The sequence below is a fragment of the Brachycentrus maculatus genome, unplaced genomic scaffold (genome assembly GCF_059751285.1).
Source record: "Brachycentrus maculatus isolate JH-2025_06_01 unplaced genomic scaffold, ASM5975128v1 h1tg000504l, whole genome shotgun sequence".
NCBI lineage: Eukaryota > Metazoa > Arthropoda > Insecta > Trichoptera > Brachycentridae > Brachycentrus > Brachycentrus maculatus.
Window position 1 is genome coordinate 78250 of NW_028281250.1, and position 26195 is coordinate 104444.

General features: G+C 36.1%; 1 protein-coding gene across 5 annotated transcripts in view; it reads right to left on the minus strand.

The window, feature by feature from the left end:
* Positions 1 to 26195, minus strand: part of gem (transcription factor CP2 like gemini) — a 58729-nt gene that overhangs the window by 24039 nt on the left and 8495 nt on the right. The window contains exons 1-13 of one of the 5 annotated variants that reach the window (XM_088272543.1): positions 21633 to 21860; positions 18187 to 18401; positions 17346 to 17436; positions 14960 to 15065; positions 14717 to 14825; positions 11920 to 12057; positions 11617 to 11719; positions 10021 to 10165; positions 9792 to 9893; positions 8882 to 8998; positions 7561 to 7734; positions 4162 to 4281; positions 2782 to 2849 (exon numbers count right to left, since the gene is read on the minus strand). In XM_088272543.1, coding sequence (XP_088128669.1) covers positions 2782 to 2849; positions 4162 to 4281; positions 7561 to 7734; positions 8882 to 8998; positions 9792 to 9893; positions 10021 to 10165; positions 11617 to 11719; positions 11920 to 12057; positions 14717 to 14825; positions 14960 to 15065; positions 17346 to 17436; positions 18187 to 18289 — 1376 coding nt within the window. In that variant the 5' untranslated portion in view covers positions 18290 to 18401; positions 21633 to 21860. Of the gene's footprint in view, positions 1 to 2781; positions 2850 to 4161; positions 4282 to 7560; positions 7735 to 8881; positions 8999 to 9791; positions 9894 to 10020; positions 10166 to 11616; positions 11720 to 11919; positions 12058 to 14716; positions 14826 to 14959; positions 15066 to 17345; positions 17437 to 18186; positions 18487 to 21223; positions 21243 to 21616; positions 21861 to 26195 lie in introns of those variants that run through there. The other 4 variants (XM_088272541.1, XM_088272545.1, XM_088272542.1 and 1 more) reach the window with 4 other exon arrangements.

Below are 26195 nucleotides of genomic sequence, written 5' to 3' on the forward strand. Positions count from 1 at the left end.
ATGGGCAGAATTGGTGAATGTTACACGTGTGTAAAGTGATCACTTTCGTGGTCCGCCTCCGTGGTGTAATGGTCAGCGTGTTTAGCTACCGTGCTGGAGGTCCCGGGTTCGGTTCCCAGTGGGGTGAAAATAAATACTAGTGATTTTACACTGAAATATTCATTTAATATTACCCTGGACTGGTTCCTGAAGCGCAAGAGTGATCCCCTTGCCTTCGTGTAAGTAATGATCAAGATAACACTGCGTCGATTTGATGCAGTGCCCTATGCACCATTGGGTGCGGATAAGGGTTATAATAAATAAAAACATTTAAAAAAGTGATCACTTAAGCCAGCCTATGACGGCCATAGACCCCGTAAACGCCCAGACTTGCATATTCTTCTTCATCTATATTGAGAAGTCAAAAAATAATACTTCACTTATTTAAAAAAAAAGCCAACTAACCATCACGCCGCTTCACCGCAAGGGTAGACAGTGAGAAAAGAGCGCCACACCAATCTGTCCTTGCAAACATTCTTCGCCTCTTCCACGTTCATGCATATCCTCATACATACCACTTATTTATCACAACATGAAAAAGTTAAAGGCATAAACCAACTCTGTAGGGGGACGCCTAATACATATCGCTCACTCCTTTCAAGAACGTCATAAATCAAAAATCGTCAATTTTCAGTTGTGCATGTTTTCGGAATGCCCAGAAAATGTACTATATCCCAGCAAAAGCGGCATATTTTTAACTTAATATTTACCCGCTACAGGGCAGAAAGTGTTATTTTGGCATTTTGAAGAAAATGTATTGTTTAATTATTTTTTTAAATATACTAAATATTTTTCAAATGGAGAAAGAACCTTCAGGTTTTACCTAAAAAGATCTGTTGCAAAGTAAAAAGTTTAATAAGCGGCTTGATATGTATTTTTCATATATTGTATTATATTTTTAAACTTTGAAAACGTTCTCCTGAAAAATCAAGTTTTTTGATTTATGACGTTCTTGAAAGGAGTGAGCGATATGACCAGGGCTACTTTCTATACCTTTATAAATCTTTCCTTCTTCTTGATCTTCTTTTTGTAGATCCTAAGGATCTGTTTGTGCCTCCGCTTGTAGCTCTTGGGATGTTGACTCCCAGCTGTGTTTCCACCTTTTCGGAGGTCTACCTGGAGGTCTGCGTCCTTCAGGGATTCCTCGAAGGGCGATACGTGGAAGTCTGTCATCTGACATTAGTTTACATGATCATTCCAGTATCGCCTTCGTTGTCGTCCCCACCTCACAATATCCTCCGTCTTACACAGTTTTCACTTGTTAGCCAACGCTTTTGAAAGTATAGATTTATTTAATATATTGTTATCCACCTTGAAATCTGTACTTTCTCAGCATTTCTTCTCCATGTTACAATGGATAAATGTAAACGTTGTGTTTCACTCTCTCTCGCTGCTCGCTGATAGTGTGCGAAGGAGACGTGTATTGACCAGCGCTTACTATTTGTTTGTCCGCCTCCGTAGTGTAATGGTCAGCACGCTCGGCTACCGTTCTGGAGGTCCCGGGTTCGATTCCCAAGGGGGGTAAAATAAATAAAAGTGATTTTTTCACTGTCATATTTATTCAATATTACCCTGGACTGGTACCTGAAGCGGAGGGCTGATCACCTTTCCTTCATGTGTAAACGATCAAGATAACACTGCGTTTATATGACGCAGTGCCCTATGCACCATTGGGGTGCGGATAAGGGTTTTATTATTATTATATTACTATTTGTTATTTTATTATGATTTTACAATAAAATACTTTTTGTTTCTCTATTAGTGTATTTTTATATTAGATACTGTATATATGTATTATCTTAAAGGCTTCAGCCGTTCAAAAAATAAATGAATAAATGTGTTTCTGGTTATGGATCGGAGAGTCTTCATCTCGGAAGTTCCGAGTCGAGATTTTGTTCTGGAAGTATCTGCTCTTGCCTCAATCCCATAAGTGGCTATTGGTCGAACATATCGCTCACTCCTTTCGAGAACGTCATAAATCAAAAAACTTGATTTTTCAGGAGAACGTTTATAAAGTTTGAAAATATAATACAATGTATTAAAAATAAATATCAAGACACTTATTGAACTTTTTACCGTGCAACAGATCTTTTAAGGTAAAACCTGAAGGTTTTTTCTCCATTTGAAAAATATTTGGTGTATTTAAAAAAATAATTAAACAATACATTTTATTCAAAATGCAAAAATAACACTTTCTGCCCTGTAGCGGGTGAATATTAAGTTAAAAATATGCCTTTTTTGCTGGGATTTAGTACATTTTCTGGGCATTATGAAAACATGCATAACTGAAAATCGACGATTTTTGATTTATGACGTTCTTGAAAGGAGTGAGCGATATGTTTTGTATATTTTCATTTTACTTTCTATTCTCATGTGTTTGTTCCTCCACACCGAGTTTCTGAGGCATCCAGATATAACTGCAGCTATGTTTATCTGTTTCTGGGTCTCACCATATAGATCATCATAGCTACTGACGTCAACTCCGAAATACATGAATTTTATCACCTGTTCAACAGTTCTGTTGTTCACAACTAATTTGCATCTAACTGGACTCTTTGATATGGTCAGGCTTTTAGTCTTGGCAATGGATATGATCATGTTGAACTTTTCCCATGTCAAGTGGAGCTTGAGAAGCATCCTTTGAAGGTCGTCTTTGGATTCTGCTATAATGACGGCATCATAAATCTTTCCATCCCTAGAAGACATACAACAGAACCAAACATTTGAAAAAATGGTACTTACTACTGCTCCGGGGAAAATGGCGGCCCCGTGTAGTCTTCGATGACTGACAGGACAGCGTCGAACGGGATCTGTGAAACAATTATACTGAGAATTTAAAAAAATATATATATGAAAAATAACTCCTATAATTGGAGATAATCCAGATTTGTGAACAAGTATTTGGACACACTCAAAATGTTGTAAATAAATTAACTGGTCAAATTATAAGCTAAAATAATAAAAATAAAAATTATATTTTCTGGCGTTTCTCATGTACGTGATTATAATCCAGGATTCGGAACTCACATACTATCATCTCACAAATAGTTCTGGTGATTCAAGAACAAGGCGTTTTGAATATTGAAAGCATTAACTTTGTGGATCATATTGATATGTAATTTTGAGAAATAAAAAGACTTTGTTTTTTGATCCACTCACATTTTTATTAACCAACTAGTTTCGGCAACAACCTGTTGCCCTCTTCAGGGTTTAATTTATGACTTAAACCCTGAAGAGGGCAACAGGTTGTTGCCGAAACTAGTTTTTTTATTTCTCAAAATAATACAAGAACAAGGTTTCTAAATTGGTTCATATATATATATATATATATATATATATATATATATATATATATATATATATATATATATATATTTATATATATATATATAGAACTTCCAAGAATTTGAATTGTGTGGTTGTCAATTATGGGTAGAATTGGTGAATGTTACACGTGTGTAAAGTGATCATTTCGACCAGCATATGACGGTCGTCAGCCCCGTAAAATGCCCAGACTTCCATATTCTCCCATATGCCAAACCAAAAAATCTGCATTAAATTTGTATGGAATCAATAACCCAAAATCTCTGTGAATCTTTGTCGGATGACTAACTAACTAACTAACCATCACGCCGCTTCTCCGCTTGGGTAGGCAGAGAGAATAGAACGCCACACCATTCTGTCTTTGCAAACATTCCTCGCCTCTTCCACGTTCATGCATCTCCTCATGCACACCCGCCGATCGTTTTGACTCCTATCCTAATGGCGAAGGTGCAATTCTTGGTTCTGTGATTTTAATAAATTACGGCTTACTCCAGATGATGAAAAAAGAGATTCCCCGCAGTTTGGAGAATTTCCCACAGATTGGCAACCCTGGTACTGATGAAAAATTGCATCTGACTTCGGATGGACCATTCAGAAGGAGCGGCGAACAGCTTGGCTCGCTGTACTGACTGCCTGAATGCTTGCGTCGTAACGTAACACGTAACGACGAAATGCTTCGGTCAGTCTCCACCCTCAGATATATAGAGCACATCCAGACTACCGGACCCTCAACTCAATAGGTTTCTTGATCTATGCTGAGACTTCAGTAAGGTCTTGATTAGAAATGAAAGGACTTACATCAGTCAGGACGGTGCACTCGTAGCTGGGCTGGTACTTGTCCCGCTCGCATTCCGGACGACGCAGGATCTTCTCTCTGTCCTGCTTGTGCTTCCTGTCCGCCCCCTTGAGCTTGAACACCTAGAAAGAGAAGGAAACACCACATTAATTTGCATTTAACTAACTAACTAACCATCACGCCGCTTCTCCGCAGGGGTAGGCAGAGAGAATAGGACGATTTTGAGTGTGTCCAAATACTTGTTCACAAAATCTGGATTATCTCCAATTACAGGAGTTATTTTCATATTATTTTTTGACATGCCATCAAAGATGAAGAAGAATATGGAAGTCTGGATATCAATAAAAAGCTTCTTTTCGTCTCACCAATAGATGTCTCTAGTGAAGTTCTAGTGATTCAAGAACAATGTTTTAAAGTTGGTTCATATATATATGGAACATACAAGAATTTGAGTAGTGTGGTTGTCAATAATGTGTACAGTGTGTAAAATGATCACTTGAACCAGCCTATGACGGTCGTAACTAACTAACCATCACGCCGCTTCTCCGCAGGGGTAGGCAGAGAGAATAGAGCGCCACACCACTCTGTCTTTGCAAACATTCTTCGCCTCTCCCACGTTCATGCATCTCCTCATACATACCCGCCGATTGTTACGACTCCTAACCTGACCACTTTCAAGTATTTGGCATACCTGATCGTGCCATGTTTTTCTCGGTCTTCCTCTGCTTCTTTTCCCAATTACATTCGCCTCATAAATTTGTTTTACCGTTCTTTCCTCACTCATTCGTTCCACATGTCCAAACCAATTTGCATTTGAGACAAATTAATAGATCAATCCCATTCATTATGTCTGTCTCATATTAGAGGTTTATGAATCCTGCATACTGCCAGTCAGCACATATCGCTCACTCCTTTCAAGAACATCACAAACCAAAAATCGTCAATTTTCAGCTCACTCCTTTCAACAGCGTCATATATAAAAAATCGACAATTTTTCAGTTGTGCATGTTTTCGGAATGCCCAGAAAATGTACCATATCCCAGCAAAAGCGGCATATTTTTAACTTAATATTTACCCGCTACAGGGCAGAAAGTGTTGTTTTTGCATTTTGAAGAGAAAAAAAAAAACCCTTATCCGCACCCTAATGGTGCATAGGGCACTGCTTTATATAAACGCAGTGTTATCTTGATCGTTTACACATTAAAGAAAGGTGATCAGCCCCCCGTTTCAGGACCAGTCCAGGGTAATATTGAATAAATATTAGTGGAAAAAATCACTTATATTTATTTGACCCCTCTGGGAATCGAACCTGGGACCTCCAGAACGGTAGCCGAGCGTGCTGACCATTACACTACGGAGGCGAATAAAAAGACTTTTGAAGAGAAGGTATTGTTTAATTATTTTTTTTAAATATACTTAATGTTTTTCAAACGGAGAAAAAACCTTCAGGTTTTACCTAAAAAGATCTGTTGCACAGTAAAATGTTCAATAAGTGGCTTGTTATTTTAAGTATATATTTTAAGTTTTTTGATTTATGACGTTCTTGAAAAGAGTGTGCGACATGAAAAGTTACAAGTTACAGGGCTATTATCCTCGGCTCTACCCGACCCAGTTTCTCCAGGGTATGCTTGGCTACAATAGTTTAGAGACTAGAAGAAATGTGTATTTAATTACGCATTTTTATTGATTGTTGCGCGGTATGATCGATAATCCTGAAATTATCCGGAGCATTGGTCTGTATGTTCCCGATAGTTACCTAAGACAGCGTCGGCATAGATTGTTTCACATTCCTATACACAGGACCAACCTGCCGATGGTTATGCCTGTAGGAAGAGCTACCGCTATGTTGAACAATATTACATTGGATACTGATTTGTTCCATGTGTCCGAAGGAGTTTTCCGAAGCGGGATTCTTCTACACCTTTAAGTCTTATTGCTTACTTTTATTATAATATATACGCCTTGAATATTGTTTGTTATGTATATATTATTATTTAATTGAATAAATTGAAATTGAATTGAATTGAAAGAGTATCGTGACACATATTAACCAACAAGTTCTTACACGCACGCCAGTCGTATTCCAAAGGAAGGTGGTATAGCAAGCTACATGTCTCGCATCCAAACATGACGCATACCAAGTTGGTCTTGTTCCAAAGCAGACATATACCGAGGGTCCACTGTATATATAAATCTTCTTCTTTTTCTTCTTCATCTTGTTTGTAGGTCTTGTGGCCTGTTTTTAAGAGGGATTAGCCTCCTGCGACGTCGATTCCCAGCTGTCAATCCATCTCTTTGGTGGTCAGCCCGGGAGTCTACCATGGGGTTGGCCGTACAGTGCGATGTGGGGGAGTCTGGATGGTACCATTCTCTTCACACGCGCATACCATTGTCTCCTTTGTTGCCTTCCCCACCTAACGACATCTTCCATCTCGCATATTTCCCTGATCCTGGCGTTTCATATTCTATCTCAAAGACTTTTGCCTGATATACTTCTAAGGGTGAAGACTGACCGGAGCGTTTCGTCGTAACGTAACATGTTACGATGCGAACATTCAGGCAGTCAGTACAACAAGCCGAGCGCTCCATCCATAGTTTCGGATGCTCGGTGATGCTCGCCGCGAGCGATGTTACGACGAAATGCTCTAGTCAGTCTCCACCTTTAGAGTCTTTATTTCTGACACTTTAAGTGCGTTATATATACAGTGAAACCTTTATCTATCGTTTTTAAAGGAAACTATTAAAATAAACTATGAATGCGAGAAAACAATGAATGCGGGATTAAGAGGTCAATACGCAAATAGATACGACCGAGTAAAGATACCGTCCTCCCAATCTGCATAACCATTCGTAGCCTAAAATTCTAAGAAGAATACATGTTTCAGATGCAAATGTATTTATTTAAAAAAAAAATACAAACCTGAATAGAATTTTAAAAAATACTTTTGTTTTTTAACTGTTTTATTTTCGTAAGTCAATAGTATATTTTTGGCTTTGCAAATTGTATTTTTTCAGCATCGGTTATTGAATGCGTGTTGTAGAAAGTTTTCTTTCAAAGAGTGTGCACGCTTCTGGAAATGCAGGTACAGGCAGCGGCTCCTTTTCATCAATATCGACCTCTCCTGCTATCGGTTACACGAGCTTTCGATGGTTTCTATCCCATACGTTGCCGTTGAATGTAAGAAAATTTAAAAGAATGTAAAAAAAACAGACAAAATGTATGAAATATGCAGCTTAATACAAACGATAAATGCGGTGAATGGTGATAGAGAAACGATCGATGCGGTTTAGTTTAGTATGAAATTAATTCGGGATAGAAGAAATAAACGACACATCCGGGAAAACGATTATTCGAGGAACGATAGATAAAGGTTTCACTGTAAATGAATTAATGTATTCACCTTGATCTGGCAGGCCGCGGCGTGCAGTCTCCTGTCGAGGGGGGGGCTCTCCAGGGGGACGGAGGCCCCGGGGGGGCCCTCGCCCGGCAACAGGGTCTCCACCTGCAGGCGGAACGGGACCCCCTTCTCCCCGCCGTGCTTCTTGGCCGTGAACTCCGTGGATATGCAGTTCACCTGTGGAGCAACGGAATGCGTCGTGAATGACTGTAAGGTGTGTGGGTATGTTGGTGACACATTGGCGACAGCAACATATCCGCAATTTTGTGCGTACACGCATGGTCTAGCAAGCGGATTCTACATTTGTCATTTGCAGAAAATGGTCATGCATGATGTGCAGTTAGGGTTTCAAGGATAGATAGTGCTTTTTCAGATATAAAGACATGTTTTCAGACATGATACGGACACGTTTCAAATATGTTTCAGACATACTTGTTTCACATGTTTTCAGGCATGTTTATATACATGCTTCAAATATGATTTGGACATGTTTACAGACATGCTTCAACATGATTCATACATGTTTTAGTCATGCTTCAAACATGATTCAAACATATTTTCAGACATGCTAGAAACATGAAACAGACAGGTTCACAAAATCTGGATTATCTCCAATTACAGGAGTTATTTTCATATTATTTTTTAACATCTCATCAAAGATGAAGAAGAATATGGAAATATACATATAAATTTAAATATATCACTTAAACCAGCCTATGACGGTCGTCAGCCCCGTAAATGCCCAGACTTCCATATTCTTCTTCATCTTTGATGATATGTTAAAAAATAATATAAAACAGACATGTTTTCAGACATGCTTCAGAAATGTTTTCAGACATACTTCAAACATGTTTCAGACATGATTTAAACATGTTTCGGACACGTTTTCAGACAAGTTTTCAGACACGTTTCAGTCATGCTTTAACATGATTCAGACATGTTTCAGACATGCTTCAAACATGATTCAGACATGTTTTCAGACATGCTTCAAATATGTTTCAGACATACTTCAAACATGTTTCAGACATGATTTAAACATGTTTCGAACACGTTTCCAGACAAGTTTTCAGACACGTTTCAGTCATCCTTCAGACATGTTTGAGACATGTTTTAGACATGTTTCAAACATGTTAAAGACACGTTATCAGACATGTTTTCAGACATGTTTCAATCATGTTTAAGACATGTTTCCAGATATGTTTGAGACATGTTTTAGACATGTTTCAAACATGTTTCAGACATGTTTTCAACATATTTCAGACATGTTTCAGACATGTTTTCAGACATGATTCAGACAAGTTTCAGACATGAATGACTTAATTACCTTTATGTAAACTCCAGCCTCCTTGACAGGATCCCAGTATATCTCCACGGTGTTGAGTAGGGGCTCTTCAGACGGCTGCGACACGTGAATCAACCCATAAGACAATGGGACATCCACCTACGGAAATAAACATAAGTCACCTCAGTTCATTTCATTCATCTGTTGTAATCTGTACCCTGGCTTCTTTTGAATCATCCAACGTCCGAGTGACTCTGAAATCTAGCTACGGCTTATGCAACACCGCCTATCATGTCCCTAAAAATATGTTGCAAGTGTGTAAAGAAAGCCAGCCAATGAGATGTCATAAGCCCTGTATAAATACCCAGACTCATATACTCTTCTTCATCTATGTTGAGATGTAAAAAAGGAGAAAATAACTCCTATGTGGATAAACACAGATATCGCTCACTCCTTTCAAGAATGTCATAAATCTAAAATTGTCAATTTTCAGTTGTGCGTGTTTTCGGAATGCCCAGAAAATGTACTATATCCCAGCAAAAGAGGCATATTTTTAACTTAATATTTACCCGCTACAGGGCAGAAAGTGTTGTTTTTGCATTCTGAAGAAAAAGTATTGTTTAATTATTTTTTGAAATTTACTATATATTTTCCAAATGGAGAAAAAACCTTCAGGTTTAACCTAAAAAGATCTGTTGCACAGTAAAAAGTTCAAAAAAGTGGCTTGATATTTATTTTTAATACATTGTATTATATTTTTAATCTTTGAAAGCATTCTCCTGAAAAATCTTTTTTTATATTTATGACGTTCTTGAAAGGAGTGAGCGATATGTGAACAAGGATTTGGACGCATCCATGAAAAATTGTAAATTTATTACCAACATTTTGAGTGTCATCATCATGTCTTACCACAAAGTGAATGCTGAAACAATTAAAGAGGGATTATGCAAACCTCGACAATGCGTTCTCCCGGCCGTTCACTCTGCCAGAGAGACATCTGTTCACGCGCCGCAAACTGCAGGCGACGTTCGTGGAAGCAGATGGTGATGATACTCTGAAAAAAAACTCTGAAATTTCACAACCAGTCGTTCCAGGCTATCCTCATTGTCCAAAGGTATTTGATCAATACTGGACACAAGAAAAATGCTGGAAAGAAGTTTCACATCAGAAATTGTGCCTACCTTCAAGACCTTTCCTCTGTAATGACTTAGATCACCCAGTTTCTTCAGCTTGATCTCGTACGACTGGCATTGGTTGAGGTACGTGAGGGTGTCTTCATTGCTCTTTGTAGCAATGGAGGTAGCTGCTGCCAGCACGTACTGGAATCTGAGAACATCACACACACAGTGAAATACAGTTGAGTCAGTTGCTAATACTACTGCCATCGGGCCGTCTGGTACTTCTCTGCATACCCCTACAGAGAAGTACCGGACGTGTACAGAGAATTAATTAGGGTAGGGAGTAGAGGTAGGTAGTAAAGCAAACCAAGAGATCTGGTCCAACAGCTCAGGGATGAAACACGCAAAGGAACTGATCACAGGGTACTCGCGGAAATTCACCGCAGAAGCTCTAAAGCTTAGAGCAAATGAGGAACCTAACCAGGACCTCGACAGGACACTGCAGACTGAGGAAACACATCTGTTTTTTCAATAAATTATTTATAGAAACAACACACATCGCTCACTCCTTTCAAGAATGTCATAAATCAAAATTCGTCAATTTTCAGTTGTGTATGTTTTCAGAATGCTTAGAAAATATACTATATCCCACCAAAAGCGACATATTTTTAACTTAATGTTTACCTACTACAGGGCAGAAAGTATTGTTTTTGCATTTTGAAGAAGAGGTATTGTTTTATTATTTTTTTAAATATACTAAATATTTTTCAAATGGAGAAAGAACCTTCAGGTTTTACCTAAAAAGATCTGTTGCACAGTAAAAAGTTCAATAAGTGGCTTGATATTTATTTTTAATACATTGTATTATATTTTAAAACTTTAAAAACGATCTCCTGAAAAATCAAGTTTTTTATTTATTACGTTTTTGAAAGGAGTGAGCGACTTGTAGTACATGTTTGCTAAAAAAAATCTTTTTCATCTTTTTTACTTTATATTTATGTATTTTTTGTTTTCTGTTAAAGTCAAGTATTTGTAGTTTACGCAAACACTTAAGATCTAATTTTTACTTCTTATAATATCTATTGTATTCTTGCCAGTGCCCTTTACTATGACCTAAATATAATGTATACCCACACACAGGCCATGCCTTTGTATTCACCATTCCTACCCATTATTGACAACCACACTACGCAAATTCTTGGAAGTTCTATATATATGAACCAATTTCGAAACCTTGTTCTTGAATCACTAGAACTTCACTAGAGACATCTATTGGTGAGATGTAAAGAAGCTTTTTTTTTTATTCGAAATTGGTTTATATATATATAGAACTTCCAAGAATTTGAGTAGTGTGGTTGTCAATAATGGGTAGAATTGGTGAATGTTACACGTGTGTAAAGTGATCACTTAAACCAGCCTATGACGGTCGTCAGCCCCGTAAATGCCCAGACATCCATATTCTTCTTCATCTTTGATGAGATGTCAAAAAATAATATGAAAAATAACTCCTATAATTGGAGATAAACCAGAATTGTGAACAAGAATTTGAACACACTGAAAATTTTGTAAAGGCCAAGATTGTTTGCAAAGATGGATCGGTGTGGCATTCTGTTCTCTCTGCCTACCCCTGCGGATGATGGTGAGTTAGTTAGTATTTACCGATTGTCAGATGAGCCAATGGGGTCAGCCGGCGGTATTATGGGCTTCACAGAACAGTTTCCGTAGCCTTCTATGGACCCATGGGGAGAACACGCCAGAAGACCTGTGAATAAATTAAAAATCGATTATAATAATTATACAACATTTCTGTATTAAACACATCTCCTTATTATTCATATTATTTTTTGACATCTCATCAAAGACAAAGAAGAAAATGGAAGTCTGGGCATTCACGGGGCTGACGACCGTCATAGGCTGGTTTAAGTGATCAAAATGTTGTAAATTAAATAAACAGTTCCTCACCATTGGTGACCTCCATGACGGTTTGATCGTTGGAGGGACTATCCTGCATCTGCGGGCCCGTATAGGAAGTCATCACGCGTGCGTTCTGCTGCTGCATCCCCGAGTGCATCGTCAACTGCTGAGATCCCTGGGCCAACCCTAAAACATCCCCATCATAATAAGATTGGCTTGCAAGAGAGGTCCGCCAGGAAGCCTGGGTGCTTCTGCACCAGATCCTTATTATTAGAATATTTTTCTGTATATATAAGGTTTTTAATATAATACAGAAATTTCTGTATTAAATTTTTAATTTAATACAGAAATTTAATTTGAGTTGCAATGCGATCCCTCAGACGAATGTGTGGCAAAACGATGGATAGATGTTCGAATGATGAAATAGGGAAAGAATGTAAGGCTGAGATAAGCATTATCGATAAAATTAAGAAAGGTGTGTTGAGATGGTTCGGACATGTGGAGCGTATGAGTGAAGAAAGAACGGTTAAACAAATTTATGAGGCGAATGTAGTTGGAAAAAGAAGCAGAGAACGACCGAGGAAAACTTGGCACAATCAGGTATGTCAAATACTTGAAAGCGGCCGGGTCAGGAGTCGTAATAATCGTCGGGTATGTATGAGGAGATGCATGAATGTAGAAGAGGCGAAGAATATTTGCAAAGACAGAGTGGTGTGGCGTTCGATTCTCTCTGCCTACCCCTGCGGGGAAGCGGCGTGATGGTTAGTTAGTTAAATTTTTAATAATTATGTAGATTGCCCAGAGCTTTTATCACTCATCAATTTTAGAGTCCCGGGAGCACAGACCAGAAATAAAAACTTATACAAAATCCCTAAAATGCACACCGAGTCCTGCCAAAATTCATTTTTACATCGAGCCATGAATATGTGCAAAGAAACGCTTAACGAAATAGACATCCATAATGTTTCTTTTAATATTTTTGAAAGAAATATTGTTGAAGTCTATTTGACCAGTTGATAAAGAAATGTTCATATAATTTTTTGACATCTCATCAAAGATAAAAAAGAATATGGAAGTCTGGTCATTTACGAGGCTGACGACCGTCATAGGCTGGTTTAAGTGATCACTTTACATCTCACCAATAGATGTCTGTAGTGAAGTTCTAGTGATTCAAGAACAAAGTTTCTAAATTGGTTCATATATATAGAACTTCCAAGAATTTGAGTAGTGTGGTTGTCAATAATGGGTAGAATTGGTGAATGTTACACGTGTGTAAAGTGATCACTTAAACCAGCCTATGACGGTCGTCAGCCCCGTAAATGCCCAGACTTCCATATTCTTCTTCATCTTTGATGAGATGTCAAAAAATAATATGTAAATAACTCCTGTAATTGGAGATAATCCAGATTTTGTGAACAAGTATTTGGACACACTCAAAATGTTGTAAAGAAATGTTCTATATAGTTATAATTTTACGACAGTTTATTTAAATTGTTTTATTTTTAGATTACTTACGTGGAAACCTATAATTAGAATTGTTTTTTTTTGTATTTTATCATACTATGTTATTTTTGTCAAAATATTCTGTTGGTTTTCCCATAAAATTAAAAAAAATAAAATAAAATAAAATAGATCCGGAAATGCTGTTGGGAGAGCTTTTAGTCAATGTAATCACCAATCTAAGGAACGTTGGTATGTCGCTAACATAGTGGTGACTGAACGATTATTTTTTATAACTTATTGAATATTTATTATGGCTTATTGAATATTCATTATATATATATATATATATATATATATATATATATATATATATATATATATATATATATATATATATATATATATATATATTTGAATATTCAATAAGCCATAGTAAATATATATATATATATATATATATATATAATATATATATGTTTGTCCGCCGCCGTAGTGTAATGGTCAGCACGCTCGGCTACCGTTCTGGAGGTCCCGGGTTCGATTCCCAAGGGAGGTAAAATAAATATAAGTGATTTTTTCACTGGAATATTTATTCAATACTACCCTGGACTGGTACCTGAAGCGGAAGGCTGATCACCTTTCCTTCATGTGTAAACGATCAAGATAACACTGCGTTTATATGACGCAGTGCCCTATGCACCATTGGGTGCGGATAAGGTTTAATATTATATGTATTTTTTTAAAGTTAAATATTTGTGTTTTTATTATTTACACAAATATTTCAAATTCATACTATTTCTGTGAACCTAAGCGGCTCATTATAAGAAATAGGTATCAAATTGTGGTAGAGTGGGTTCCAACCGAGAAACCCTGACTTTAGAGTCAGCGACACTAACCACGAGACCGCAACCCGACATGTTGGTATGTTGCTAACATAGTGGCGACTGAATGATTATTCTTTATGACTTATTGAATATTCATTATGAGTTTTTATTATTATTAATTATGATTTATTGAATATTCAATATTATTATTTGAATATTCAGTATGACTTATTGAATACTTATTATGACTTGAATAAAATGATAAGTTATTGAATATTCAAAATGCCTTATTAAATATTCATTACAACTTATCAAATACTTATTATGACTTGAATAAAATTATGAATTATTAAATATTCATAATGACTTTTTGAATATTCATTGTGACTTATTGATTACTTATTATGACTTATTCATTATTCATTATGACTTATTGGATATTTATTATGGCTCATGCCTTATTCATTATGACTTATTGAATATTTATTATGGCTCATGGCTTATTCATTATGACTTATTGAATATTTATTATGGCTCATGGCTTATTCATTATGACGTGAATATTCATAATGACTTACCTTGCTGCTGATTCGTAGTTCCACAGTTGGGTGCCATGGATACATTGACAGAATGCTGCTCCGTTCCGCAGCTGTTTCCATTCCCGTTTATGCCCAACAAGTTGTTCATCTAAAACATGACACAGGAGATGACTACACGGTCTACACGGCACCAACACAGACGCATCGCTTGTACACAGAGTGTTTTTATTTTTTTCATGACAAAGATACGCCATATTTGAAATATTGGAATGAGGGAATCACCATCACAGTCTGCCTGTTCATCCATGGTGGACTGGCCTGCTCCCGGCTCGGTCCTGTGGGAGAGGGGGCTTCCTGTTTCGACCCAGGCAGCGATAACAGCGGATCCCTGGAAGAAGAAATTTGGTATATATAGAAATCTGTAAAAAAATATCATAAAAATGGTCCTAAAAAGGATACTTTATGTATATATCGCTCACTCCTTTCAACAACGTCATATATAAAAAAAACTTGATTTTTCAGGAGAACGTTTTTAATGTTTAAAAATATAATAAAATGTATTAAAAATAAATATCAAGCCACTTATTGAAGTTTTTACTGTGTAACAGATTTTTTAGGTAAAACCTGAATGATTTTGTTCCATTTGAAAAATATTAAATATATTTAAAAAAATAATTAAAAAATACCTATTCAAAATGTAAAAACAACACTTTCTGCCCTGTAGCGAGTAAATATTAAGTTAAAAATATGCCGCTTTTGCTGGGATATAGTACATTTTCTGGGCATTCCAAAAACATGCACAAATGAAAATTGTCAATTTTTGTTATATGACGTTGTTGAAAGGAGTGAGCGATATGATGTATATACATTTTTTTCTTCTTTCTAACCCTCATTCGCACCCGATGGTGCATAGATCACTGCACTGTATTGACGCAGTGTTGTCTTGATTGTTACTTACGGCATATGTATAGTATAGCATAGGCATAGTACTTCCAGGCTTGTATACATATGTGTATCAGCCTATTACTTATGGCAGTTTTCACTGTATCCATGGTCGCCAGGCTGCAATTTCGAAAATGCCGGGTGGTCCGACGCATACGTCTTTCAAGTTGTTTGTATGTGTGTGTATTAGCCATAGTTTTCATAATCCCAATGCATCTAAATATCATGCTGACAATTTTATATACCTCTCAGATCATGGTCTATCACTTGGTTCTTCCCAAGAAAGAACACTTTCCATTCCTCGCCATAACACATCATTCTTCAGTAATTCCTTCTCTGGCCAAGCGGCCAGACTATGGAATGAATTACCTCTTCGCGTAAGCAAATGCACCTTCTCTAATAACTTTCAAGAAACGTCCGAGACATTACTATCTATCATTAGAATCCTAACTGTCCATCAAACCTCCTCCCTCTACCTCCTTCCCCAAACTCCCTTCTTCCTTTGCCTTCCTTATTATCATCAAATTTGCAATTTGTTTTTTTTTTTATGTTCAAGCACTATCTACCCTCTGATTGCAAACGGCTATATATGGTATCAAACGTTTTGACCAATATCACTAGTCTGTTTTTGGTTGGATGGAAGATATTGCTTTTTAGCAATAAGCCCGCCAATGTACTTAAATCTTTTCTGTACATGAAGTTTAAATAAATAAATAGCATTATTTTTTGACATCTCATCAAAGATGAAGAAGTATATGGAAGTCTGGGCATTTACGGAGCTGACGACCGTCATAGGCTGGTTTAAGTGATCACTTTACACACATGTAACATTCACCAATTCTACCCATATTTGACAACCACACTACTCAAATTCTTGAAAGTTCTATATATATATATATATATATGAACCAATTTCGAAACGTCGTACTTGAATCACTAGAACTTCACTAGAGACATCTATTGGTGAGATGAAAAGAAGCCATTTATTGAGCAGAAGCTCTTTTATTAGTATGTGGGGTCCGAATCCTGGGTTATTAATCCTGGTGTAAACCAGCTATGATGGTCGTCAGCCCCGTAAATGCCCAGGCTTCCATATTCTTCTTCATCTTTAATGAGATGTCAAATAAAATATGAAAAATGACTCCTATAATTGGAAATAATCCAGATTTTGTGAACAAGTATTTGGACACACTCAAAATGTTGTAAATAAATAGTATATGTATATATATATATATATATATATATATATATATATATATATATATATATATATATATATATATATATATATATATATATATATATAGGGGTAGGCAGAGAGAATAGAACGCCACACCACTCTGTATTGGCATACAATCTTCGCCTCTTCCATTTTCATGAATCTCATCATACATACGCGCCGATTGCTTAGACTTGCCCTACTAAGTCCTGTAAATGCTTAATAAATAATAATAATAATAATAAAACTCTTATCCGCACCCCAATGGTGCATAGGGCACTGCATCATATAAACGCAGTGTTATCTTGATCGTTTACACATGAAGGAAAGGTGATCAGCCCTCCGCTTCAGGTACCAGTCCACGGTAATATTGAATAAATATTACAGTGAAAAAATCACTTATATTTATTTAACCCCCCTTGGGAATCGAGCCCGGGACATCCAGAACGGTAGCTGAGCGTGCTGACCATTACACTACGGATTACATTACGTATAAATAGTACTTACGCTATATTGTACGCAGACCCGGAGAGGTAGTCGGGGTCATCCAAATCGACGTCAGACCACTGAGGAATCCTCGTAGTTATGATCATGTTGCCTGTGAAAAATAAATAAATAAATATATAAAAATTAAAAATATTCTTGCACAGGATGGCGCAAATTTATCACCCTATTTTAAGACGTTATAATGTTTGCCAATGACGTCGTATGTCAATCGTATCTCACATTTGTTAACTAGACAGCTGCAGTATACAATTTTTGTGCACCATTCACTCTGTTCCCAGCATCCACTCTCGTTCCTACAATCTTTCCATCTCTAGAAATGATGAATTTTTGTATATCGATTATTCATAATGACTCATTGGTTATTCATTTTAACTCAATTTATATTTATAATGACTTATCGATAATTCATTATGACTTATTGAATATTCATTATGACTTATTGAATATTTATTATGATTTATTCATTATTTATTGAATATTCAATATGTTTTATTGAATATTCATAATGACTTATTGATTATTCAATATGAGTTGTTGACTACTCATTATGATTTGTTGAATATTCGTTATAACTTATTGAATATTTATTATGATTAACCGAATATTCACGACGACTTTTTGAATATTCATTATGATTTTTTAATATTTTTTACGAAGTATTAAATATTTATTATGATTTGTTGAATATTCATTAAAATTTACTGAATATTCATTAAAATATATTAGTTATAGATTATGATTTATTGAAAATTTATTATGACTTATCGAAAATTTATAACGGCTTATTGAATATTCATTATGACTTGAAATATTTGAGTGAAAATTCGACCTCCAGGCTCACCATTGTCGGGGAAAGGCGCATGGTGGTGTCCAGGGGGCAGTCCCATGGAACTGGGATTCCCTACGACGCCCAGCTCCTTCAGCCACTTCATCGTTTTACCCATGTCACAGTCAACATGGACACATCACATAGTAAAAGACTTTCAAATCCAACAGGATTCACTATTTATCAATCTTTAATTTAGCAGACTCCCTTTTTTTAGAGATGTATGTATCCTTCATGTTACGAGTCGAAAAGGCCAATGTGGTTTTGAAAACAATCGGACGATAAAATGTGCATATCAATCAAAAATAGATGCCCTGTCAATAGTCCAAGTCAGCGGTTCTCAAACATTTATGGCGTCGGAACCTTTTTATATTTTACGGAGCCTCAAAACAAGCCAAATCTCTGGTATTATGTTCCTTTTTTCTATCTTTACGCGTCGTGTCGGGACGTCGACAGTAACTTGTGAGAACGTGTGAAATGTGTCCTTAGTTGTGTGCTAAATTGTGTCAGTTAAAAATGTGACCTAAATTGTGTCAATCAATAATGTGTCCTAAATTATGTCATTCAATAATGTGTCCCAAATCGTGATAATAAAAATATGTCCCGAAACGTGTCAATCAAAAATGTGTCTTTGATTGTGTCAATCAATAATGTTTTCTAAATTGTGTCAATAAATAATGTGTCCTAAATTATGTCAATCAATAATGTGTCCACAATTGTTTCAATGTGTCCTACATTGTGTTAATTATTGATGTGTCCTTAATTGTGTCATTGAATGTGTCCCAAACCGTGTCAATCGAAAATGTGTCCTAAATTGTGTCAATCAACAATGTGTCCTCAATAATTTTAATAATGCGTCCTAAATTGTGTCAACCAATAATGTGTCCCAATTTATTTAAATCAACAATGTGTCCACAGTTTTTTTCAATGTGTCCAAAATTGTGTCAATTAATAATGAGTCCTAAATTATGTCAATCAATAATGAGTCCTAAATGTGTTCTCAATAGTTTCATTCAATAATATGTCCTAAATTGTGTGTGTGTAACAATAATGTGTCTCGAATTGTGTCAATTATTGATGTTTCCTAAATTTTGTTAATCAATAACGTGTCATAAATTGTGTCAATTATTGATGTGTCCTCAATTGTGTCAATCGATAACGTGTCCTTAATTGTGTCAATCTATAATGTGTCCTTAATTATGTCAATCTATTATATGTCTTAAATTGTGTCAATTAATAATGTGTTCTCAATTCTTTCAATCAACAGCGTCCAAAATTGTGTCATTCAAAAATGTGTCCTAAATTGGTTCAATCAATAATTTGTCCCAAATCGTGTCAATAAATAATGTGTCCTTAAATTGTGTCAATCTATAATGTGTCCATAATTGTAACAATCTATTATGTGTCTTAAATTGTGTCAATTAACAATGTGTTCTCAATTCTTTCTATCAACAGCGTCCAAAATTGTGTCAGTCAAAAATGTGTCCCAAATCGTGTCAATCTAAAATGTGCCTTAAATTATGTAATTCAAAAATGTGTCCCAAATGGTGTCAATCTATAATGTGTCATTAATTGTTTTAATCTATAATGTGTCTTAAATTCTGTTAATTAATAATGTGTCCTCAAATGTTTCAATCAATAGCGTCCAAAATTTTGTCCATATTAAATGTGTCCTAAACTATGTCAATCTATTATGTGTCCTTAATTGTTTCAATCTATAATGTGTCCTAAATTGTGTCAATTAATGATGTGTCCTCAATTGCATCACGTTCCATCCTCTCTGCCTACCTCTGCGGGGAAACGGCGTGATGGTAGTAATAGTAGTAGTAGTGGCATTATCTTGGATGCGGCGGAACGCTCGCAGGCGCCTTGCGGAGATTCAAGGTTCCGCGCAGCACACTTTGAGAATCGCTGGTCCAAGTTTATTGTTTGTATAAGTGTGATTTATAGTTCTTTATGCGAAAGATGACACCCGCGAGTGATTTACAATGTGTTTAATGGAATTCAATATGAATTATGAATGAAAATTTCAAGCAATGCAATCGAAAACGTTTAAATTGCGCGTGTTCCTGTCACGCTCAACAGATGGCGCTGCCATTGCAGACAAAAAGATGTTTTTTTAAATTATTTAAAAATATAATTTTGAACTCTCCCGCGCGCGTATTCGAATGCAACGTAGTGTCGAAATTTCGAAGCAATCGGTTCTCAACTCGATTCCTTAAATAAATAAAAATAAATAAACTCGTACGATTTTTTAAATAAAACACTCGATTTTCTTAAAGTTTAGCTATTTAAATCCCTCGACATCTAACATATACATTAACAGCTCGGTTACTTAAATCCGTTCGATTTTTTTAAAACAAAACACTCGATTTCTTAATAATTCAGCTATTTAAATCCCTCGACATCTGACACATATATTAACAACTCGGTTACTTAAATCCGTTCGATTTTTAAAAACAAAACACTAAATTTTTATTAATTATTCAGCTATTTAAATCTCTCGATATCAAACACATAAATCCATTCGATGACATAAATCCATTCGATTTTTATAAACTAAATCCATTCGATTTTTATAAACAAAACAATCGATTGTTCTTAATGTTTCAGCTATAAATATCCCTTGATATCTAACACATACATTAAAAACTCGGTTACTTAAATCCATTCGTTTTTTGAAAACAAAACATTCGATTGCAGTATCAGCTATAAAATCACTATTTTTATTGATAAAAACAAAACACTATTTTTATTAAGAATTCAGCTATTTAAATCACTCGATATCTAACATATACATTAACAACTCGGTTACTGAAATCCGTTCGATTTTTTGAAAATATACAGTTATTTTTTTTATTAAGAATTCAGCTATTTAAATCACTCGATATCTAACATATACATTAACAACTCGGTTACTGAAATCCGTTCGATTTTTTGAAAATATACAGTTATTTTTTTTATTAAGAATTCAGCTATTTAAATCACTCGATATCTAACATATACATTAACAACTCGGTTACTTAAATCCGTTCGATTTTTGAAAACATACACTTATTTTTTTCTTCATAATTCAGCTATTTAAATCCCTCGATATCTAACATATACATTAACAACTCGGTTACTGAAATCCGTTCGATTTTCAAAAACAAAACACTATTTTTTATTAATAATTCAGCTATTTAAATTCTCGATATCTAACATATACATTAACAACTCGGTTACTTAAATCCGTTCGATTTTTGAAAACATACACTTATTTTTTTCTTCATAATTCAGCTATTTAAATCCCTCGATATCTAACACAGATATTAACAACTCAGTTACATAAATCCATTCGATTTTTGAAATAATACACTTATTTTTCTTAATAATTCAGCTATTAAAATCCCTCGATATCTAACACATATATTAACAACTCGGTCATTTAAATCCATCACAATACAATTGTAAACTGTAGCAATTTTAGCAGCTCGGTTGCTGAAATCCAAGGTTTTCCATTCGCGAACAAAGCACTCGGTGTTGCTTCTTAGCGCGTCACGCGATAACACAGCACCCGCTCGCCGGAGAGCGCTCCGGTAAACTTGCGGACCACCTGTCCGGAAAGTGTCCGGTAAATTCGACGTCCGGTTGCGAATCGGACGTCCGGGACCGCGACGTATGCAAATACGGACACTTGAGGAGTCACTGATATCTCGTTTGGAGTTTAGTCCGAGGCGCGATAAGGCCTGCGATATAGGATACAGCGAACAAGACACGAGCGCTGTAAAAATAGGGCACTTAGTGAAAAAGAAAAAATATATATTGTTATTTAATTATTGTAAATATATATATATATATAAACTTTATAAAACAAAACAACTTTGTTTTAATCACTTTTGATTGGTACACTTTTTCCAACCGGTTTCGACAAGAACCTTGTCATCATCAGGGTTTATGTACTAGTTCTAAAACATTGAAATACTCATAGTTAGGCTATAGTCAATTACCCTTCCCTAAAATCGTTTATAATGGAAATGTAACGTTTTACTGAGGACCTCCACATATACAGTATCGAACAGATTAATTGAAACAAACCTTTTTTTTTTCGTATTTTCAACACCCTCTAAAATAAATGTTTTGCGGGTGTTCCTCGTATTATGGACCAGGGCTGCTTCTTTCAGCGACTGAGATGATGAATAGCGAGAAGTGTCACGCAATTCTACTGGAAAAGATACTACCAGAGATACAAAAACGAAGGTCATATGGTAATGGAATATTTCAGAAGGATTTAACCCCGTGCCACAAATACAAAAAAAAACGATAAAAAATTCACACAAAAGCAATTAACTGTGTTGGACTGGTCAAGAATTTTGCCAGACATAAACCTACTTGAAAATCTATCGGCAATCTGTAAGAATCGGCTCTCCAAAATTGATTGCACTACGGTGGAAAAGCTCATTTTGTCCGTAATTCAGGTATGGTTTCGAGACGAAAAATGGCATCTACGTGCCAAAACCTTATATAATAGATGCCAAGAATAGTGAAATCTTTGATTGAGCCCAAATGAGAGAAAAAGAGAGAAAACCCTTATCCGCACCCCAATGGTGCATAGGGCACTGCGTCATATACACGCAGTGTTATCTTGATCGTTTACGCATGAAGGAAAGGCGATCAGCCCTCCGCTTCATGTAGGTACCAGACCAGGGTAATATTGAATAAATATTACAGTGAAAAAATCACTTATATTTATTTGACCCCCCTGGAAATCGATCTCGGGACCTCCAGAACGGTAGCCGAGCGTGCTGACCATTACACTACGGAGGCGGAGCCCAAATGAGATTAATTAAATATTAATCTGCGATATAACTAATAAACAAAATAATTTAATAGAATTGGTGAATGCTACACGTGTGTAAAGTGATCACTTAAACCAGCCTATGACGGTCGTCAGCCCCGTAAATGCCCAGACTTCCATATTCTTCTTCATCTTTGATGAGATGTTAAAAAATAATTAAACAAAAGATTTTACAAAACTTTTTTATGAATTTTTTTTATGTCCGCCTCCATAGTGTAATGGTCAGCACGCTCGGCTACCGTTCTGGAGGTCCCGGGTTCCTTTTTCACTGTTATATTTATTCAATATTACCCTGGACTGGTACCTGAAGCGGAGGGCTGATCACATTTCCTTCATGCGTGAACGATCAAGATAACACTCCGTTTATATGACGCAGTGCCCTGTGCACCGTTGGGGTGCGGATAAGGGTTTTATTATTTTTTTTTATGAAAATACAAGAAAAAAAGTTTTGTTTCAATTAATCTGTTCGGTACTGTATATTTCGTAGACTCTTTTCTGTAAAGCGCGCTTCGAGCAATTTTCAAATGAGTTGTTTACTCAAATACTTGAACAGATCGTGAACTGGGGAGTAGATGTAGAGTGATTGGAGTATCGATCATACGTCTAGAGGAGGCTGTCCTCCTAACTGGACCGCCATCTTAGATTTTCCCGGAAAACCATCGCTACCCAGTGGTCGGCAGACTTATCAGCCAAAGAGATCGCAAATCGCTCACTCCTTTCTACAACGTCACATATCAAAATTCGTCAATTTTCAGCTGTGCATATTTTCGGAATGCCCACAAAATATACTATACTATATCCCAGAAAAACGCGGCATGTTTTTAACTTAATATATATATAATAATAATAAAACCCTTATCCGCACCCCAATGATGCATAGGGCACTGTGTCATATAAACGCAGTGTTATCATAATCGTTTACACATGAAGGAAAGGTGATCAAGCCTCCTCTTCAGGTACCAGTCCATGGTAGTATTGAATAAATATATTAATTGAATAATATATATATATATATATATATATATATATATATATATATATATATATATATATATATATATATATATATATATATATATATATATATATATTTGACATTTACATTCATTTTTTGACGTTTTAACAAGTGTTTGGACACACTCAAAATGTTGTAAAAAACTTAATATTTACCTAGTATTTTTTGACATCTCATCAAAGATGAAAAGAACATGGAAGTCTGGGTATAAACGGGGCTGACGACCGTCATAGGCTGGTTAAATTGATCACTTTACACACGTGTAACATTCACCAATTCTACCCATTATTGACCAACCACAATACTCAAATTCTTGGAAGTTCTATATATATGAATCAATTTTGAAACATTATTTCTGAATCATTAGAATTTCACTAGAGACAAATAGTGGTGAGAGAAAATAACCAGCCTATGACAATCGTAAGCCCTGTAAATGCCCAGACATCCATATTTTTCTTCGTCTTTGTTGAGATGTACAAAAAATAATATGTGAAACAACTTATTATAAATTATTTAAAAATTCTTGTAAGAATATTTTTTACATGTATAAAATAAACAAGGAACAAAAAAATTTAATAAAGTAAACCCCCATATAACGTTGAGATAGGTACCGCGTTATCAGAGGGAACATTATAGGGGTGAATGTTTAAAAAAATGTATTTTAGAAGAAGAATATGGAAGTCAAAGCATTTTTGTCCGCCTCCGTAGTGTAATGGTCAGCACGCTCGGCTACCGTTCTGAAGGTCTCGGGTTCGATTCCCAGGGGGGGTCAAATAAATATAAGTGTTTTTTTCACTGCAATATTCATTCAATACTACCATGGACTGGTACCTGAAGCGGAGGGCTGATCACCTTTCCTTCATGTATAAACGATCAAGATAACACTGCGTTTATATTACGCAGTGCCCTATGCACCATTGGGGTGCGGATAAGGGTACTATTATTATTATTATTTATTAAGCATTTACAGGACTTAGTAGGGCAATTCTACGCAATCGGCGCGTATGTATGATGAGATTCATGAAAATGGAAGAAGCGAAGATTGTATGCCAATACAGAGTGGTGTGGCGTTCTATTCTCTCTGCCTACCCCTGCGGATAGGTGGCCTGATGGTTAGTTAGCTACAACATCCAAAACAACCTAGTTTGATGAATGTATGTAAGGTACTGATGGCGTGAAGCTACCAGGAGTACAGAACGGCGCAGGAGGTATTCGGTACCCATGTTAGTTAGTTAATTATTATTTTTACTATAGTACTACGAAGGGATACATACAACCTTTCAATACAATTCAATAACACACATACGGTCTGATATTCCACTCATTACTTCCATACAAACTCCATGAAGCTACCAGGAGTACAGAAGGATTCAGGAGGTATTTGGTTTGGTAAATTAGTTCATGTACTATAGTACTACTAAGAGATACATTTTGAGTGATTTTTTACTCAAATATGTATTCAATATTACCCTGGACTGGGTACCTGAAGCGGAGGGCTGATCACCTTTCCTTCATGTGTTAATGATTAAGATTATACTACGTTTATATGATGCGGTGCCCTATGCACCATCGGGGCAGATAAGGGTGCAGATACATACAACCTTTCAATACAATTCAATAACACATAAACGGTCTGATTTCCACTCATCACTTCCATACAAACTCCATGAAGCTACCAGGAGTACAGAAGGATGCAGGAGGTACTTGGTACCCATGCGGCGTGATGGTTGGTTAGTTTTTTGCACGCTTCGCTTGAAATACAGTATTTGAGCGAGGAGCGTTCATTTCAGTACATACATCAGCACTTAGCGAGTCGAAACTCTGAGTAAACTCACAAAGCAAACACGGCTACTTGTTGAAATAACACACCTCGTCTAAGTTTGTGCATGACATTATTCACAGACAGCGTATTAAAATGTCTAGAGGCATGCGAAATGGTATGGACACATAGGACGCAGAGAACCTGATCGTATTGTGAACCAGGCAATCGCCATCGATCTTCCATTGAAAGACATCTAGAAGAAGACCAAAGAATTAATGGATGCTGCAGAAAGATAACATGACACGAAGGCATGGCCTAGGTGAGGTTATATATAACAGAAAGACCTATAGCCTGAGGACGAGGAGAGCTGACCCCGACAGTTTACAAAGTAAGACAAAGTCTGAACCAGG